The sequence below is a fragment of the Lycium ferocissimum genome, chromosome 7, assembly GCF_029784015.1.
Source record: "Lycium ferocissimum isolate CSIRO_LF1 chromosome 7, AGI_CSIRO_Lferr_CH_V1, whole genome shotgun sequence".
NCBI classification, from domain to species: domain Eukaryota; kingdom Viridiplantae; phylum Streptophyta; class Magnoliopsida; order Solanales; family Solanaceae; genus Lycium; species Lycium ferocissimum.
In genome coordinates this window covers 47,862,137-47,882,142 of record NC_081348.1, presented here as the reverse complement: position 1 = coordinate 47,882,142, position 20,006 = coordinate 47,862,137, and the positions used below count along the sequence as shown (strand labels likewise).

The 20,006-nt window shown below is 36.4% G+C and overlaps 2 protein-coding genes across 3 annotated transcripts; one reads left to right on the top strand and one right to left on the bottom strand.

Annotated features, from left to right (window-relative positions):
* Positions 1–222: 222 nt before the first annotated feature.
* Positions 223–5,159, bottom strand: LOC132065458 (pentatricopeptide repeat-containing protein At2g27610). Its single transcript, XM_059458865.1, has 3 exons — positions 4,244–5,159; positions 1,589–3,862; positions 223–1,425 (listed from the first exon to the last, which is right to left on the bottom strand). The coding sequence occupies exons 1-2, from the start codon at positions 5,121–5,123 to the stop codon at positions 2,127–2,129; spliced, it is 2,616 nt and encodes an 871-aa protein (XP_059314848.1). The 5' UTR covers positions 5,124–5,159; the 3' UTR covers positions 223–1,425; positions 1,589–2,126.
* Positions 5,160–9,780: 4,621 nt separating this feature from the next.
* On the top strand, positions 9,781–19,635 carry LOC132065457 (protein HIRA). Of its 2 annotated transcripts, XM_059458863.1 has the most exons (10): positions 9,781–10,452; positions 11,308–11,583; positions 12,239–12,490; positions 12,575–12,972; positions 13,338–14,337; positions 14,897–15,098; positions 15,743–15,983; positions 16,561–16,683; positions 17,700–17,817; positions 18,803–19,635. In XM_059458863.1, the coding sequence occupies exons 1-10, from the start codon at positions 10,345–10,347 to the stop codon at positions 19,265–19,267; spliced, it is 3,183 nt and encodes a 1,060-aa protein (XP_059314846.1). In that variant the 5' UTR covers positions 9,781–10,344; the 3' UTR covers positions 19,268–19,635. The 2 variants fall into 2 exon arrangements, with proteins under 2 accessions (XP_059314846.1, XP_059314847.1); XM_059458864.1 differs by lacking the exon at positions 9,781–10,452 and having other exon boundaries at positions 11,444–11,583; positions 12,236–12,490.
* Positions 19,636–20,006: the final 371 nt, after the last annotated feature.

Here is a 20,006-nt window from a genome sequence, read left to right as displayed (position 1 = left end):
AATTCGCAATATTCAAAGGCTGAAAAATGGGAGGTTGACATTGTTTACCTTCTCGGATTGTGTTAGTTTTAGCTTTGCATGTATTTATCAATATCAAGACAGAACATTGCTAATATCTTCATTGTATGTCTTCTACAATTCTATTTCCAATCATTTCATGGCCATTCCTACTTACCTTCTGAGGTTACCTCAAGGTGATGACTCAAAAGTAAAACACTGGTGCAAGCTTCATCTTCAAATGGATCTGACGTGTGTGCGCGCGCGTGCCAATTATTTTGAATTTATGAATAATGATAAGTCACTAATAATCCCGCATTCCATGTGAGCTTGTTGACCTTGATTAAACAAGACAGCCCCAGAGAGGAATGTGCTCATGAGGGGCACCACCAGATGTTGTAGATAAACTTCAGGACCTTTCGCTGCGCAAATTTCCTGAGAAATGAAGTCATAGACACGTAGGTTTAGGGTTAGACCGGCAACTGCAAGAACATTCAACCATAAATCGGTTACTATTACAAAGCAATGCAACCTATATTTATTATTCTAAAAAACATTGGGTGTGAGTATGTCAGACAGGTTTATTCTTAACCTAAAACCTATATCACTATGGTTATTAGGATAAGGAAGATGCATGAAGACTAGACCCTAATCAGAATGCACATGGTTTATAAATACATCTGTCTTATAAACAAATCATATTGATCTAATCATGCCATCAATGCTATTCAATCCCAAGTTTAAGTCCAAATTTCCTCTTTCCAAGTTGCTTTTGAATACTTGAACAATGTAATTGAAAGTTTTTTAACTAGAAACATGAAGTACAGGATAGAATAAACAACTCATCCATCATTCATAGGAAGCAAGAATGACAGCCAAACAATACAAGGTACACAATAAGATCAATCAACGATCCATCATCAAACCAGAGAGTAAATTTATTTAGCTCATGATAGCCGATAGGAATTAAGGACAGCATTTAGAATCTCTGGTTAAAACCCTTGTCTTGTCAAGAACCCTTTTGTCTAGAAGTCATACAAGACTCCTCTAAGACATACTAGAAGCCTCCTCTCAGATAAAGATGTCTCCAACGGTACTCCCCCGGCAAGAACAACTTTTACTATTGTGATTTTTTTGGTGAGTTCGCTCCAGAGGGACAAAAGAGTGACGCTTTCTATCAGTCAAAAGTACATATTGCCCCCATGCTCCCACGGTCCGCCTACCAAGGAACAGAAACGAGGGAACCAGGATGGGTTTCAAGTCTGATGCATACGCGCACAAAGGTCAGCAAAAGCAAAAGCTTGGCGAATATGCGCCAGCATTCCAGCACATATGCGCTAGGCATCTGCTATTCCATTTTGTTTTTTCCTTGCCTTTGCAACTACTTCCCCATAAGCAATTGAGTTTGAAGCTTCATGTTACCAGTGTCTATAATAAAAGAAAAAAATAGTGAGGAATCAGTCATTCTTTATAAGAGATGAGGGAAAAACCTGAGATAATAATACTCATTAAGTCAATATAAAGGTGACTCATCAGTTAGATAAACTTAATGTAGCGATGCATAAACATAGTTAATGGTTCTAACCAGTACCTGAATCACTATCACCACTGAGGATACATCTGGAAGAGGTTATTATGGGGTAGCAAGAGATCTCTATAGTTTCAGCTGTTTGTCAAATGGCGTTACTGAATGGTCCTTCCCGGACTACGAACATTTCCACGTCCTTCATGAGTTTGGCATGATCAAGGTTAGATTCTAATGAAAACATAATCAGAAAGAAGGTTAGAAATCAAAGGGCTGCTAGTTGATCATCATCGTTGAGTCTTGGTAAGCGACAAGACGCGCAGCTGCAGGAAAAAACTAAAGCTCCACTCAAATGAATCCTTCTGATTGTTATATATAAGGCAGATCAGTGTCTGTTAACTGTTCCTAATATTGGCCAAAATGACAGCTTTTCTATCCCTCAGTCCGTAAATAGAACCTCTCGACTCCCCATATATCTGAAGCTGGAATATTCTCTGTTTCTTACCCTTGACCATGCACTATCAAAGTTTGAATCCATGAACATAACAACCATTAGTGATAATTGAGTGCAACTTTGGATACAGGTGTTCCGAAGAGCATGAATTCACCAATAATCACCACAAGAGCATAGACCTCCTTCGAAGTGATGGAATCTATTTGAGTCCCTGACAACGATTTCCCTTCTCTCTATCTTTGATATTAACTTAATAACAGTATGACAGTCACCACAGACTCTGAGATTCTTCACAATCTGGATGGGAATTCCCGGAGATGTGGCAATTAATCCAAAAGCAATAGCTAACCTTTCACTATGCCGAGAAAGAATCGCTTCTTTATGTTCATCTTCCACATCATGAAGAACATAATTCATATCCGGTTGATATCCTTCATCCTTTAATCGGACACTTAACTCATCAAGTTTCATGTATATATTATCAGATAAGGGATGTGAAACATCACCCGCCATGAACGAGTAGGTCTTGTTTTTAACCTCAATCCAACTATAACCAATCTCTTTTTTAACTTTTCTCACATCCATTAGTTTCCTTACTTTCGCTCTCTCTTGCCAATCTCCAGTTGCAGCATAAAGATTGGATAAAAGGACATATGCAGATGAGTCCTGAGGCTGAAGAGAAATAAGATTCTCGGCCGCACGTTTCCCGAGCTCTATATTTCGATGAACTCGACTTGCTGCGAGGAGCGTACGCCAGACAACTGCACCAGCAGGAAATGGCATTTTATTTACAAGATCCATGGCTTTATCAAGCATTCCAGCTCGGCTATACAAGTCTACCATGCAAGAATATATCTCCATTTTTGGTGAAATATGAAAGTCGTTTACCATCATGTCGAAATATTTTTGACCTTCATTTAGCAGTCCTGCATGAGTACACGCAGAGATAACTCCAATGAACGTTATACTGTCCATATCTAAATTCCTTTTCCGCATTTCCTCGAATATCTTTAGAGCTTTTCTACCATTACCATGTTGAGCATATCCTGATATCATCGAGTTCCATGAAACTAAGTCTCTTACTTGTTGTCTCTTGAAAATCTCGTTTGCACTTTCTATGTTTCCTCTCTTAGCGTACATAGTTACCAACGCACTGCTCACACATAAAGCATCACTTTGACCTGTTTTTATTGTGCTTCCGTGAAATTGTTTTCCTTGCTCCACTGATGCCATGGAAGTAACACACGCATTAATGACACTCGAGAAGGTAAACTCATTTGGCCGGACCCCACTTTTGGCTAATTGTCGGAAGACTCTGACAGCACCTTGAATGTCTCCTTTTTGCGCATAACCAGATAACATAGCGGACCATGCAATAATATCCTTCTCATCAATTTCTTCAAAAACTTTTGCAGCCTCATCAGTATTTCCTGCTTTCACATAAGCGTCTAACAATGCAGTTCCTACTGTAGGTGAGCCCTGGTACTTAGTTTTTATGACTTCTGCATGTACTTGGAAGAGCGAAATAGAGGGATGAGCTGCAAGAATAGTTGAATAAGTGAAATCATTTGGTTTTATGCCATCTTTTTTCATTTGGCAAAAGAGATTCGCCGCTTGCTCTGGTCTATTATTCTGCATATACCCTCCAATCATTGCTGTCCAAGAAACCACATTCCTGAATGTATGAATTATAGAGAATAACTTGAAGGCATCATCCATCTCCCCACACTTAGTATAAGAGACCAGGAGCGCCGTCCTAATATTGTTGTCTAAATAGAACCCGTTCTTTGTAACCTGGCTGTGAAGTTGTCTTGCAAAAACCAATTCTTTGAGGTTAGTACATAATTTAACAGCTGTAACATAAATTGATCGCGTCAGTTCCACACCTGCAAGTAGAGGTGGCAAAGTTAGCCCATGATAATATGACCCGCCCAATTATGACCAGCCCATTTGGCTGATATGTAGCCAAGGTTGATCCATGATAAATCTTGTCAAGATATTTTCAAAATGTCATTTTTTTACCTTGATATGTTATATATAGTCATAATAAAAAATAAAAAAATTATCAGGTACTAAAAAATTATAAAAAACAAACAAAGAAATTAAAACTTAGTAAGAATATGGCGGGATGGGTTATGACCCACTCTTTATCCCAACCCATTTCAACCCAAGTAACTTTTAAGCGGGTCAATAACCCACCCATTTATTAACTCAGCCCATTTTAACCCGCCCAAATTCAGACCAACCCGACCATTTGACACCCCTACCTGCAAGTCTCATCATGTGGAACAACTTAAGTGCTTCAGAATAAAGCCCGTTAGTCACCAGACCAGCTATCATGCCATTCCAAGATACTTCATTCCTATTTCCCATACAATCAAACACAGTTGTAGCCTCTCTAACCATCCCTGACTTCAAATACATATTAATCAATGAATTCCCCACAGACGTTATCGCCTCGAAACCACACTTGATAACCATAGTATGCACTTGAATCCCCTTTTCAACAGCACATTTATCAGCTAAAACTCCAAGAACTGTCGCGAAAGTAAACGCATTCGCCTTAACTCCTTCAACTAACATTACACAGAACACTTGTAACGCTCTATCAACCATCTTATTACACGAATAACCTGAAAGCAATGAAGTCCAAGTAACAACATTCTTGTTTTCCTCCATTTCATCAAACATTTTCTGACCTTCATCGACATTCTCCGTTTTCATGTACATATCAACAAGTGATGTCCCAACACTAACATTATCAAAATAACCTGATTTTACACAAAGACTATGCACTTGTTTACCAAAGATTACATTAAACAGACATGTCGAAACCTTCAATATACAAGAAAGGCTTGATCCATCAATCAAGAATCCATTACGATGAATACCCACAAACAAATTCAGTGCCTTTTCATTGAAACCATTTCTAGAATACTCAAAAAGCAAGTGATTGTTTAGAAAAACTCTTTCAGGATTTTCGTCGAACAGGTGGTGTGCATTGGGATAATTTGAAGACTCTGATGAATTGGTTTGAGTTTTTTGTTCTAAATTAATGGCGTATGAATGAGAACAATGATGGGTGTTTAATGGATTCTTGAAATGAAGGAAAGGCCTTATTTTTGCCAAACACGGTCTTAGAATCATTGTCAGTTCGTTGGATTTACCAGTTGGAAGTGAAATTTAAACAGTACTTAAATGTTCCAATTCACCTGTTTTCTTTTTCTTTTTAATCTGTTTTTAGAAAAGAATATAATTTTATATATTTAATACTAACTTTTTATAGTTTGTTTGGCCAAGTTTATTTTTTCCAAAAAGTGTTTATATTTTTTTAATAAGTGCTTATTTTAAAAAAGTGAAATTTTTGGTCAAGCTTTCAGAAGTAAATAAGTGCTTTCACAGGGGTAGCAGAAGCTTTTTTCGAAAGTTAAAAAATAGTTTTTGCCCAAAAATACTTTTTTAAAAGCACTTTTGAGAAAAATACACTTTTTAAAAGTTTGACCAAACACTAATTACTGCTCAAAAGTGATTTTTAAATTAATTGCCCAAACACAAACTGCTTTTTGCCAAAAGTATTTTTTCAAATAACCTAATTTTAGAAACTTGACCAAACAGACTGTTAGCTCTAACATCTTATATAAGTATGTTTAAGATTGCAAAATTTAAAGCATATTTTGATTTATTATATAAATCACCAGATTCAGTAGTACTTCTTACTTTCTTAAATTTTACATCAAGTCAAATTAAAATAGGTAAATTCAATTAGAGAAAGAGGGGTTCTTATAGAGATAATAGTCAAAATACTCCCCAACGTTTGACCAAAATGCCAACTACACACCGAACCTTTGCTTTGGTCCTATTACCCCCTTGGACAATTTTTTTCAATATTAAAATGCCTTTTTCTTGATGTGTGGCGATCAATATGACAAACTCAAATTATTTACAGCGTCTTGTCCACACGCGCCTGGCCCACGTGCCACATCTTTAATTTCCCCTCATTTTTTATTAATTTCCCCCCTTCCTCCATCCATTTACTCTTCTTCAAAAAAAAAAAAAAAAAATCTCTCAATTTTCCACACTCCAGTATGAGGATCCAAAAATCCATACCCAATTCTTCTTCATCTTCATCAACATCATCATCATCATCATCTTCATTAGGAGTTGAAAAAAAAAAAAATCACACCAACTTCCTCAAATTTGATCCAAAAAAACCCAAATATGAAAGAAAGCTTCCTAATACCAAGTAGAACAAAGTTCATCCATTAATTTGATCAAACAATTAAGAATTTAAAGAAACCCACTTGGTGTTCTTCATAGTTTTCTCCAAATTCCTAACAATGGAGTTTAATTTTCTCCCCAAATCAACTCAAAGAATTAGTGCTTAGCTTAAACAACTCCAACCAAGCAACAAGTAGTAACTCCAAACAAGCAACTTTCAATCGATTTTCTTTAACGGATTAGATTTTCAACCTTTTTTTTTTTTTTTCAGTTTTTCGGTTTTTTTTTTTTGATTTTTTTTTTGAATTTGATTTGGGAAAAAAATTCAAATGTGAAAGGAAGCTTCCTAACACCAAGTAGAACAAATTTCATCCATTAATTTGATCAAACAATCAAGAATACATAAAGTTAAGGGTTCGAACCCCCGCTCAAGCATAAAATAAAAAAATAATTTATAAAGCAAGATCGGGGAGAGTATGCGGATCCGGCATACAATCTTTAAGGAAAAAGCTAAAGTTATGCGGATCCCAGATAACTAAAAGTCTCGCCCATAAGGGCGGAATTTTTCTAAGACATAGTTTAGTTATGCCTTGTAAGGGCGTACTAGTTAAGGCATAACAAAATTATGCCCCATACAAGGCAGAACTTTTCCTTAATGCATAGACTTTGCCTTATAAGGCAAAGTTTAAGTTATGCTTTAAGAAAAACTTTCGCATTATGGGCATACTTTTAGTTATGTCTTTGGGGTATACTTTTTAGTTAAGCGCATAACTAAAGTTTACCTGAAAAGTAAATATATATATATATATATATAAAAGTCCGCCCCGCCCGGCAGACTTTTACTTAAACACAACTAAAAGTCCGCCCCTCCGGCGTACTTTTACTTAAACACAACTAAAAGTCGCCCCCTCCGGCGGACTTTTAGTTGAACACAACTAAAAGTCCGCGGAGGGAACGACTTTCCTTGAAGCATATATATATTTTTTTTTAACTTTTCAAGGGAAACTTTTAGTAATGCGCCTAGCTAAAAGTGTGTCCATAAAACATAACTAAAAGTATGCCCCATAAGTGCGTAAGTTTTCCTTAAGGTATAACAAAGTTTGCCTTATAAGGCAAAATTTAATGGGCAAACTTTTTATGCGGACCCGCATAACTTTGTGAAGGAATTATCAAAGTTATGCGGACCCGCATACTTATGCCAAGTCTGCCCATAAGGCATAAGTATGCGGGTCCCAAGCATAACTTTGGTAATTCCTTCACAAAGGTATGCGTTGGGGGCATAGCGAAATTTAACTCGCCTTGCGAATTTTTTTTTCAAATTTTTGACCGCGCGTGGGTTCGAACCGGAACCTATGGGTTTTAGCCGAAGTGGCAAAATTTAAAGATTTCAAATACGAGGGCAAAATTTAAAGACCACCCCAAACGAAGGGCAATTCTCGCGAATTGCCCTTTAAAGAAACCCACTTCGGTGTTCTTCATAGCTTTCTCCAAATTCCTAACAATGGAGTTTAGTTTTCTCCTAAATCAAAGAATTAGTGCTTAAACAACTCCAACCAAGCAACAAGTAGCAACTCCAAACAAGCAACTTTCAATCGATTTTCTTTAACAAGATTAGATTTTCAACCTTTTTTTTTTTCCATTTTCGTTTTTTTTTCTTGATTTTTTTTTTTTGTGAATTTGATTTGGGAAAACAAAGGATTATAAGAATAATCACTATCCTAGCTCTAAATTTATAATGGGTATTATTTTGACCAAAAAAAAAAATGGAGATGGGTGTTAAATAGGGTGAAGAAGAAGATGAAGTAGCCTAAAAATGGAGGAATTTAAATTTATCTATGTGGCATCTATGTATGCGACCCGTTGGCATTTTAAAACACATCGTATGCTTTTTTTAAAGGCTATAACGCGCCACCGAGCGGTGTAGTCACGCTCTTGTCCACATCGAAAAAGGGCATTTTAATACCGAAAAAAATTATCCAGGGGGTAATAGTCCAACGCAGCGTTAGTGTGTGTAGTTGGCATTTTGGTCAAACGTTGGGGGGTATTTTGACTATTATCTCTGTTCTTATACTTGGTAAATTTTAAGAGGCAAATTTTATGTCAGCTAAAAATACTTGACTGTTATAAAGAGATGCTATACATGAATATTATAGAGAGTTCTGAAAAGTATTACTTCCTCTTTTCCCTTTTATATGATTAGACATGATATTTAGAAAATAAACTGACTCTGTTATAGCTTTTTCTTACTTTTCAAGTAAGATTTTGAAATACATATATAGAAAAGGTTTGGATGTTACTCTTACCTGAAAATTTGCAACTTGCTACTTAAAATGGTGTGACAAAAGTCACTCTAAAGAACGTGATTGAGGGGGGCCTTTACCAAAAACAAGGAACATCAATTGAGTAAATTCCAAACAATAAAGTAAAAAACTAAAAGTTGAAAAAAAAAAACTAATAAATTAGAAGGAAAAAAAGACGAACAGGGTTATGTTCGAAAGAACAAACCTGACATGGGGCCACATTGATAAAGTATAAAATTTGAATTATCTCATTCTCTTTAATATTTACCATTTATCTCATTTTATTATAATTTTTTTAATAATAATAATATTTGAGCCAATTTACACGCACTTCGACAGTCTCATCGGAAAACTTCTCAATAATGAATCATAGTTTTGAAAAAAAAAAGTACTCAAAAGAAAACAAACGAGAGAAGTGAGTATTCATAATTCATGATAACATGTTTCCAGTGGAAGGTTTAATGTTCCAAAGGATATTCTAATTCAAACGGCAATATCATGAGTTCCAATTGCACTCGAGCGTGATAAAAAATAGTACTAATGTAAATTCTTTGAATCACCTTAAATTTTGGTAAGCAGAGCTATCCAATACTTAAAAGATACGATTCTATCCGTCTCAATTTATATGACAATAAGAATGGCACCTTTGTATATTTAGTAAAGACTCAACTTCAAATTTACCTATTTCTAGCCACACAAATTTTTATAAATTGTCTTAGATCACAAGTTTCAAAGTCTTTCTTTATTTCTTAAACTTCATGTCAAGTCAAACACCTTCACATAAAATGAGATGGAAGGAGTAGTAATTACTAGATTATGTAAACGAGGTACACACAAGTTCGTCTCGATACCACCAATATTGACAATTTAAAAAACTTCTTTACTAGTTTACCCAAGATAAGATTAAGTAACTTTTTTTCATTTTACCCTTGTATTAATTAGCAACTATTAAAAGTTCTCACCATTGATTGAGTAAATATTTATTGATTGAGAGATTACATGAAATATGTTAAGAGGGTAAAATAGTCAAAATGCGACCCTTATAAATACTTTCTTAATGAGCGTGTAAATGAAAAATGTGATAAATATTTTTAGACGAGATAGAATACTTAGATTATATCTTATACAGTATTAATTTAAATAATGATACAATATGAAAACCAACTTGTCCCATAACTTTATGTACCCCATACCACTAACTTCACATTCCTAAAATCCTCCTATGTGCCTATTTGTCTTCTCACATTTTTACCCTACCAAAGTACACACTTCACTTCTTTTCTCTTCTGTTGTGTTTTTTGTATCATAGACTTGACTGTGCAAAACAAATTTTGTTAGATTCCCTTTGTTGTTATATTCTTTATTTTCTTCTCTTTTTCACAATCTTTCATTAGATTTGACCATTAGCAAAAACAAATTAAAACAAACCAAAACCATAGTATTTTTCATTAAAATCTTTCTCCTTTCTTCATAAAACTTAAACCCCACTTCACCTTTTACTTCCAAAATCTAGGGCTTTTTTTATTTTTTATTTTTTATTTTTTATTTTTAAACTCAATAAATCAAGATTCAAAATTTTACTCCTTTCTTGGTCTTTTTTTCCTTCTTCCTATTTTTCCCAACTAGGGTTTTATCTCTTCCTTTTTACCTTTTTTTTTCATTTGGGGGTAATTTTTTTGTTGTATTTGATTTTGGGGTTTCTTGTTTTTTACTTGTTGGTATGTTAATTTTGAAGTTGTGGGGTTCTTGATGGAGTTTGAGAGGTTTAGAGTGAAAAAAGATTGAGTCTTCATGTTGTAACAGCAAAAAAAAAAAAAAAAAAAAAAAAAAAAAAAAAAGAATTGTGAAAAATGATTGCTGAAAAACCAACTTGGATTAGACATGAGGGTATGCAAATTTTCTCTATTGATATTCAACCTGGTGGACTTAGGTTTGCTACTGGTGGTGGTGATCATAAGGTAATGACTTTTTCAATTTTTACCAGTTTAGTATATATATATATAATTTAATGTATGTATGTTCTTGTTTTTGTCTGGCTTTATTACATTTAGCTCTATTTATATAAGTTTGGTGTAGAAATTAGTTAATCATTTTGGGACCTGGAGTAATAGTTTTAAGTAGTTGATGGACTTTTTTAGTTGGTCATGGATTCTGGAACCTGAACAATTGAAGTTGGTAACTAAATTCAGTTCATGTTTAATGGAGTACTAACAAGAAGTTGTTTCTTTGGAAGTTGAAAGGTTATTTTGGGCTTTTCATAGTGAAATGAAGTTGGGATTGTGATCAAGATTCTAGAGTGGTGGTGGTTGTGTGTGTGTGTGGGGGGGGGGGGGGGGGGGAGTTTAAAGCTAAGTTTTTCCTCGTAAGAAATGTTATTGTGCGAAAGGTTTCTGGATTAGTTACTTAACAGGGAAAATGTGCAAATCTATTAAAACATCTAGCTCTCGGTATCACTTCTGATACGTGTTAAGGTATTTCTCGATTCTGTTTTGTTTTATTATCTTAACCTACTTTTCTTATTAGAGTGAAAAAGCTTTTATCTTGATTCTTGATACTCATCTATGTTTTCTGTATATTGCAGTTTACTCTTACTAATATAGTAGAGTCAAACCTCTCTATAACAACGTCGTTTGTTCCGATATTTTTTGGCCGCTATAGTGAATTGTTTTTGTAGAAAACACATAATATAACATAACATAAAAGATTGGTGGAATAAAGAACATTGTTGTTATAGTGAAATGTTGTTATGGAGGATGACTGTTATAGAGAGGTCTGACTGTACTTTGCATTATGTGCATTTAACGTGTCTTCAGGTTCGGATATGGAACATGAAATGTGTGGGTAGGGACTTGGAAGCAGATGAGTCTATACCAAAACTTCTTGCGACACTACGCGATCATTTTGGGTCGGTGAACTGTGTTAGATGGGCAAAACATGGTCGATATGTTGCTTCTGGCTCTGATGATCAGGTGATTTTAGTCCATGAGAGGAAGCCTGGCTCGGGAACTACAGAGTTTGGCAGTGGAGAGCCCCCTGATGTAGAGAATTGGAAAGTTACCATGACATTGAGAGGACACACGGCAGATGTGGTAATGAGACTGATCTTATAGTCTGATTAACTAATTTGCTTTGTCTGCAAATCATATTATATTTTGACAAACCTCTTTCTTAATCTCCTGTTTTTTGGCTCTCAATTTGATAGCAACATTTGAATCTAGGGGCGGCAAAATTAGCCCATAAAAACATGACCCGCCCAAGTTCGGGCTGGTCATTGACCCGCCATTTATTAGCTCAAGCCATTTCATGCCATCAAAATTTGGGTTGATATGTAGCCCAAATTGACCCATGAGAAATCTTGTCAAATATTCTTAATTTTTTTTTTTTTATTTGATATGTTTTATATAGCCATAATAAAGAAACAAAATAGTTCTATTAGGTACTAAAGAATTACAAAGAAGAACAAACAAAGAAATTAAAACTTAGTAAGAATTGGGCGGGTTGGGTTATGACCCACTTTTTAGCCCATTTCAGCCCAAGTAACTTTTGGTCGGTTCAATAACCTTCTTATTGATTAACTCACTCCATTTTGTCCTGCCCAAATTCAGCTCAACCTGTCCGTTTGACACCCCTATCTGAAACTATGTCATTTAGTGGACCTTGAAATCATTTGAAGTCATATTTGATTCTGAATAGATGCCTATATTGTCTAACCAATAGGTGTTCCTCTTTCCATGTTTAAAGTAGGTGGATCTAAATTGGTCTCCAGACGATTCGACATTGGCTAGTGGTAGTCTAGACAACACCATCCATATCTGGAATATGAGCAATGGTATATGCACTGCTGTTCTAAGGGGTCATTCTAGTCTTGTTAAAGGTGTCACTTGGGATCCGATTGGTTCATTTATAGCTAGTCAATCAGATGATAAGACTGTCATCATTTGGCGAACAAGTGACTGGAGCCTTGCTCATAGAACTGAAGGTCACTGGGCAAAATCTGTGAGTTCGTATATTATCTTAAAAAAAAATCCTTTCTTTTTTACTGAAACCTATATCCTTACAAGTTTGTCTATATTTTTTCAGCTTGGGTCGACCTTCTTTAGGCGGCTAGGATGGTCACCGTGTGGACACTATGTAACTACTACTCATGGTTTTCAAAAGCCTAGGCACTCTGCTCCTGTTCTGGAGAGAGGGGAATGGTCTGCCACTTTTGACTTCTTAGGACACAATGCTCCTATTATTGTTGTTAAGTTTAATCATTCTATGTTTCGGAGGAATTCAACTAATGCTCAGGAAGGGAAAAATGCTTCTGTTGGGTGGTCAAATGGTTCTTCAAAAAATGGAGGAAAAGAGTCCCAACCCTACAATGTTATTGCCATAGGAAGTCAAGATCGCACTATAACTGTGTGGACTACAGCAAGTCCACGCCCTCTTTTTGTTGCTAAACATTTCTTTTCTCAAAGCGTTGTGGATTTATCATGGTAAGTTACCTCATAGCATCATAAACATCGTCTTTTCACAACAGTGAAGGCATTTACCATCTTTTTTTAATTAACCGTGGTGTCCGGGCCAGCTTACGCGCGCCTCGACTAACTCCACAGGATACCTGCTACCTCCCACCAACAACAGATACTAGGTAACTCTGTCCATCATGGCTAGGACAAATGGGAAGAAATCACTTAGTGTTTTTGTCTCTGCTGGGATTTGAACCTGAGACCTCATGGTTCTCAACCCACTTCATTGACCACTAGGCCCCACACCCTTGAGTGCTGTGAAGGCATTTTCCATCTTGAATTTTCTTTATACTTTTTTGGCCTTCTTTCAGGATATAATTTTCTCTGTGCAGGAGCCCTGATGGATATTCACTGTTTGCTTGTTCTTTGGATGGAAGTGTAGCCACTTTCCATTTTGATGGAAATGAACTAGGTCATCGGCTATCTGATACTGAATTAGAGGAGTTGAAGAAAAGCCGCTATGGTGATGTTAGGGGTCAACAAGCAAATTTAGCTGAAAGTCCAGCGCAACTGTTGCTTGAAGCAGCAGCTGCAAAGCAAACGCCAAGCAAAAAACAAGCTACGGAAAATCTTACACAAGTTCAAGCAACATCAAAATCTTCTGTTGATTTGGTTAGTGTGGTGAAGGTTCCCAAACCACAATCTGATAATAATGGGAAAAAGGCTGAAGGAGTTAAGAGTGATAGTTTAAATAAACCCGCAGCTTCTACGCAGGTGTCGAGTCCCGTGAAGCAAAGAGAGTACAGACGGCCCGATGGTCGAAAGAGGATAATTCCAGAAGCAGTTGGAAACATCTCTGGAATTGCTCAATCTCCTGTCGTTGAATTCCCCAATATGACAGTGGATCAGAGGAAAGATGAGAAAGGTATGGTACTGTCTGATGCGAGTGTTAGAGAAGGATTTGTGAGGAAAACAGTTAGTGTTGCTGACCAAAAGGAGCGATCGGGTGTAACTGCTCGAGCTACAATAAGTGAGAGCCTCGTTATCGAGAGGGTCCCACCTTCTGCGGGCAAAGACGGAAGCATCAGTATAGAACAGATGGGAATTGTCAAAGATACAGCTCATTTAGGTACTGGTGGTACTCTTTTAATTAGGGTTTTTGATAATAAAGAAGGGGAGGATACTGGTCCAATTTGCTTAGAGGCTCAACCTCGAGAGCAAGCTGCTAATGATATTTTCGGGGCAGGAAATTCATTTGTAATGAAAGAAACTGAGATACTTTGTACAAGGGGTAGTCAAACTCTCTGGTCTGACCGGATTTCTGGAAAAGTAACTGTTTTGGCTGGAAATGCAAACTTTTGGGCTGTGGGATGTGAAGATGGCTGCGTCCAGGTGAGTTTCAAAAAGTTTTGAACTGATACATTATATTGTTTTTCCGAAAAGTATCTTAGATATTGATTAGTTGGATAAAAGGCATTGCCTTTGTGCTTTTCTTTTCTTCCTCCCTGGGTGTTGTGCATGTTAATTGGCCTGTGCATGCTTGAATATTGTGGTTCACATTTGTTGATCTAAAATTTTGTCCTCCAGAGCCTTAACCTGCATTTTTTCTGCTTGTAGAAGAGAGAAAAAGGTTTTTTATTTCTCTACAGTCTTCCCTTCTTTTCATTATTGTCTGTTGCAACTCATCATATGGCAATGGAGTTTTCTCCTCGTCTCAGAAAGCTTTTGAAAACTTGTGTTCTTACTTCTTAAACATGCCTAACATTTGTGTGGCTATAAAAACTTGTCAATAGCTTTGTGAGGCTCAAGGTTGATTTAAGGAGAAAGTCACATTAAATTACAGATCCCAATATTTCTCTGTGCTGCTAAAGTTTCTCCTATTTGCTTGCTAACTTCAAATATTCTTCCAATAGTATAATATGTTCTTATTCTCATCTTTGCTTGTATGAAGATCTATACGAAATGTGGACGACGTGCCATGCCGACCATGATGATGGGATCTGGTGCAGTATTTGTTGATTGTGATGAATCTTGGAAGTTTTTGCTTGTCACAAGGAAAGGGTCATTATATCTTTGGGATCTATTCAACCGGAAGTGTCTCCTTCAAGACTCGTTAGCGTCCCTTATGAATTCAGATCCCAAGGCGAATGCTGGTGAGTTATAATAGTCCAATGATTAAATTTATGTGTCTTCTAGCAGAGAATTGTGTTCTTTCCTTTTTAAGCATTCTCGCAGAGAACTGTGTTGAGAATTGTGTTCTTTCCTTTTTAAGCATTCTCGCAGAGAACTGTGTTCTTCCTCTTTTAAGGATCATCCTGAAGAAGTTGGATGCACTCAAAAGTTCGAGGGGGTATTACTTTGCTCCACAGAAACTGACAATTATCCTATTATTGGTACTGGTGGGAGTACTCTCCCTCCAGTCCAAAATAATTGATGTCAAAAGTTAATCCAAAATAATTGATGTTTCACAAATCCAAGAAGGTATATAGTTCTTTTTCCCAAATTTGCCTTGGACATATTCATAATTCAATGTACAAATTTAATGATGATTATGTCAACCTAAAAAGAAAAGAGAATCATAATTAAGGGTATCTTGGTCAAAACCCCTCTTAAATTAAGGAGTAAGTGAATTCCTTAATTCATAGGCCCAAGCCTAAAACATCTATTTTGTACTGAAGGGAATATTTCACTGCATAAGAGCTGCAGTCGCTTTTTAGTTTATTAAATCCAACCCAACATATGCCCACTGTCTTAACTGCCTTCCGTTTGTTATAACTTCTTCTTCACTTGTTAACAGGCACAATCAAAGTGATATCAGCAAAATTATCAAAATCTGGTTTTCCTCTTGTTGTCCTGGTCACACGGCATGCATATCTCTTCGATATGAGCCTCATGTGCTGGCTGAGGGTGGCAGATGATTGTTTTCCAGCTTCGAATTTTTCAAGCTCCTGGAGTTCGGGTTCATTGCATGGTGGTGAGCTAGGGGCATTGCAGGTGGATGTTAGGAAGTTCCTGGCCAGAAGACCCGGGTGGAGCAGGTCAATTATGCATTTTCTTTCGTTTTGGTTTGTCTGAACTTGTCATCCACATTATTTTGTCACTAGCCCTCAAAACATTTTCTACTTTATTTTTGAAATCTTCATTAGTTCCTCTTAGATATTCCTTAGTAGAATATTCCAAGAGATGTTGAGTGTTTAGTCTGTACAACAACAACATGCCCAGTGTGATCCCACAAGTGGGGTCTGGGGAGGGTGGGGTATACATACCTTACCCCTGTCCTTTGTGCTGTATAGAGGCTGTTTCCGGTATACCCTCGGCTCAAGAAAATTGTTTTTCTGAACAAGTTTGAAAAATACAAGAATAAAGAAGTTATGGTGAAAATATCGAAGAAAAAAAATATTGACAGCAAAAATAGTAAAAATTACCAAAGTAATAGAAACAATGGTAGTACTAAAATGTTGAAATGTTGCTAGTGGTAGAGTAACTTTTGCTGTTTGAATAACTGTACAATTGGCATTTGTGTGTAAGTTTCTTGCCTAGTTTTATTTAGGCACTCTCTCTTACTGAAGTTTGTGCAAAGTAAAATTTTAACTTTTCTTTGTTATATATCTGCAGAGTCACTGATGATGGGGTACAAACACGTGCTCATTTGGAGGCTCAGTTGGCTTCTGCTCTTGCTTTGAAGTCTCCTAGTGAATATCGTCAATGCCTTTTATCCTACGTTCGCTTTTTAGCAAGGTCTGTTGTCTAGTTCGGTTCATGCAACACTATTTCCTTATTAGTCCGTTCCAAAAGAATGACATATTTCTATATTTGGAAACATCTAACTACAAACAAATACTACATAAATAGAAAAGGAGGTATAATTCAATTTTAATGAGACTTTCAAAATGAGAAACTTTTATAGCCATAAAATGTTATGGAATGTTTAAGACCCCAAGAAGTCTTTTTTTAACTTAAACTCCGTTCTGAGTCAAGTTGCTGTTAAAGTTGCTGCCATGTGACCAGGAGGTCACGGGTTCAAGCCGTGGAAACAGCCTCTTGCAGAAATGCGGGTAAGGCTGCGTACAATAGACCCTTGTGGTCCGGCCCTTCTCCGGACCCCGCGCATAGCGGGAGCTTAGTGCACCGGGCTGCCCTTTCCGTGTTGAGTCAAACTATGTCACATTAATTGAAACATAGGGAATATCCAATTTAATGCATTGGTTGATGTTGGAAACTTCACCTTCAAAGTTTAATGTCTATGTTTTAACTTGGTGTGTTGATTAAGTTGAGAGTTGCAAATTGAATTTTTAGTGCTAGATGGAGGACATTTGGGTTATGTAGGCAGCTTTTGAGTTTGTAGAAATTGTTTTGCCTCCACATTTGGTTGGGTTTAGTTTGGAGAAATCAATAGTTCCAGTTCAAGAAATATTAGTTCTAAGAACCGAATTACTACATGGTGAATGGTCCTATGTTTATATTTTTGAAAACTCATGGTTTAATTTGTTCTGTTATATGTAAGTTCCTATGTTTAACCAATCAAAAAGAAATTCCTATGTATATTTGTCCAATTTAATTTTACTGTTAGTTCTTTCGAAGTGGAGTTACGTTTGAAGAAACAGTCTTGTTTGACTTTTAAGGATTTTGCTCTCTGGCATTAGTATATCTGGGGTCTACATGTGTTTCGACTAGTGTACAGTTGTTTTAGTTGGTTTTTGTTGAGTTTTCATTCTTTAGTATCAAAATAACACACAATTGCTCTTTAAATGCAGAGAGGCAGATGAGTCACGCTTGAGAGAAGTTTGCGAGAACTTTCTTGGGCCTCCCACAGGGATGGCTGAGGCTGCATCTTCCGAGTCAAATAGACCTGCTTGGGATCCGTGTGTACTTGTAAGGGCTTTTCACTCTTCGCTTTTTAGTATTTCTTTTAGGGGATGAGCCTAACTGTGGCCCAACTCTAATAATATCTCCATATATCTGTTATTGGCTTTGCAAATGAGCATGACGGCCATTTTGCCCCATTCTCTCTGATCACTTCTCGGTCCATCACTACAGAGGAAAGAAGGGTGATATTTATATTTGCCTAGTAAATATCTTCTGTGAAGTGTTTATTACATCATTTCCGTTTTGGTTAACTGATTGTAAATAGCTGCTAAGTTTTAAACGCTGAGAAGCATTTTAAGTATTGAAACTGATTTTATAAATAAATAGTCACGTGTTTGGTAAAAAAGTTATAAATTTAAAAGTATATAAGTAAGCAGTAGGTATGTTTGGTAAAAAGTTATAACTACCTCCCACCAACACATGTACTGGGTAGCGAGATATCTTCAAATATATTTGGATCATGTATTTAAAAAAATAACATAACATCACATTGGAATTATGCATGCGGTATTACTACTTTTTGCAATGTCCATCTTTTTCTCCACATCTGACGAACTATTCAATCTTCTTGAACAGCTCAAGCTAGAAAGTAGTACATAAACTATCGAGGGAGTATTAAATTGTTAATATCTTCCTTGAAACCATGTCAATCTTTTTGGAGCAGCTCATTGTCGGAAGTGGGTCACATAAAATGAGACTGATGAACTTCTGAGCTTTATCTGTAGAAAACAAAAGACCAACTGCAGTTTACTGTTTTAATATCACATCTCGTTTTCTTGCCACCATGTTCATGTAGCATCTTGTTGATATAATATACCTTAGCGATGTTCTTATCCCATTGCATATAATCTGTCACTTATTCATGTTTTTGCTCATACCTGCTGGTTTTATTTTCTCAATCCAAATGAAAGCCAAGTATTTAGAGATTAGTCTCCATGTTCAGTTACATAAATTAGTTTTCTTATTAAGTTTTGTATCCCAACTATTTCAGGGTATGAAAAAGCACAGACTCCTTAGAGAAGACATACTTCCAGCAATGGCATCAAATAGGAAAGTACAACGGCTGCTCAACGAGTTCATGGATCTCCTCTCAGAGTATGAGATACCCGATACAAATCTTGAACCGAACAATGTCACAACCACCACATCAACCGAAATAAATCTTGAACCAGCTAATGTTGCAACCACTACATCTGTTCCAGCTACAGATAAAATGGATACTGACCCAACACCTTCCACTACTGTAAATGACCGAGAGGATCCGGCTCCTCCTGCAGTACAATCAACCGATCATGTTGAGTCTTCTACACCATCCAAAGATCCAATGGACTCCGTTCAACAAGAAACTGATGAAGCCAAATCTGTACCGCCTCCAATAACAGATCAAATGAATCTGGATCCACCTGTATCAGTTGAATCGGAACAAATCCCGTCAGCAAAGGAGAAGGTTTCATGATAATCTATGTTTTCATAGATTAGACGTGATGGTCTACTTAAAGTACTGCTGATCTCACTACAACCAATGCTGTGGACTGTAAAAAGATCTTCCACATGCAGCTTCCTGGCTGTAAAAAATGTCTTGGTGGATGCACCTAGAAGGCGCCCAAGGTATGTAACATGATAGGATTTTTGTTATTTTAAACCAAGTAGTTTTGGAGTTTGATTTTTGTGTGACCCTAGATGACCTTTTCATTTTGTTCTGTTGTCATCGTTCTGAATGTAGTTTTTGTATGAAGTAAAGGTATATGTACTCTCCCCAGTGAAGACATTAATTGAGATCTTTGAGCATTCACAGTTTAATTTTGAACAGCAGTTATTAGAAAATTGTAATGAGTACTTTATTGAGCATAACAAGATTGCCGTTTGAGCAGATTTGTTAATATCAATCTCACAATTCTTCCAAAGATTGTGTGTGATGAATAAAGTAGGTGAAATATGCTGTGTCATGTCTCTTTAAATGAACACTTCAACTACATGAATGAAAATACAGAGAGAGAGAGAGAGAGATACATACCTATATGTTCTGAGGCTGAAGTCAAACCTCTATATAAAGGTGTCGTTTGTCCTCTTTTTTTTTTTTTTTTTTTTTTTTTTGCGCTTCTATAGCGAAATGCTGTTAAAGAGAACATGTTATATACCATAACATCAAAATGGGTTTCAAAAATAACTTGGCTGTCAATGAAATGTTGTTAGAG

What these genes read in the sequence shown, in the direction of transcription:
- LOC132065457 (XM_059458863.1), top strand. Translation starts at nt 10,345, where the DNA reads ATGATTGCTGAAAAACCAACTTGGATTAGACATGAGGGTATGCAAATT. An exon ending in GAGGACACACGGCAGATGTG is followed by an intron (nt 11,584 to 12,238) that starts GTAATGAGACTG and finishes TGTTTAAAGTAG; the next exon opens with GTGGATCTAAATTGGTCTCC. An exon ending in AGAAGACCCGGGTGGAGCAG is followed by an intron (nt 15,984 to 16,560) that starts GTCAATTATGCA and finishes ATATATCTGCAG; the next exon opens with AGTCACTGATGATGGGGTAC.
- LOC132065458 (XM_059458865.1), bottom strand. Translation starts at nt 5,123, where the DNA reads ATGATTCTAAGACCGTGTTTGGCAAAAATAAGGCCTTTCCTTCATTTC. An exon ending in CCACATGATGAGACTTGCAG is followed by an intron (nt 3,863 to 4,243) that starts GTAGGGGTGTCA and finishes CTCTACTTGCAG; the next exon opens with GTGTGGAACTGACGCGATCA.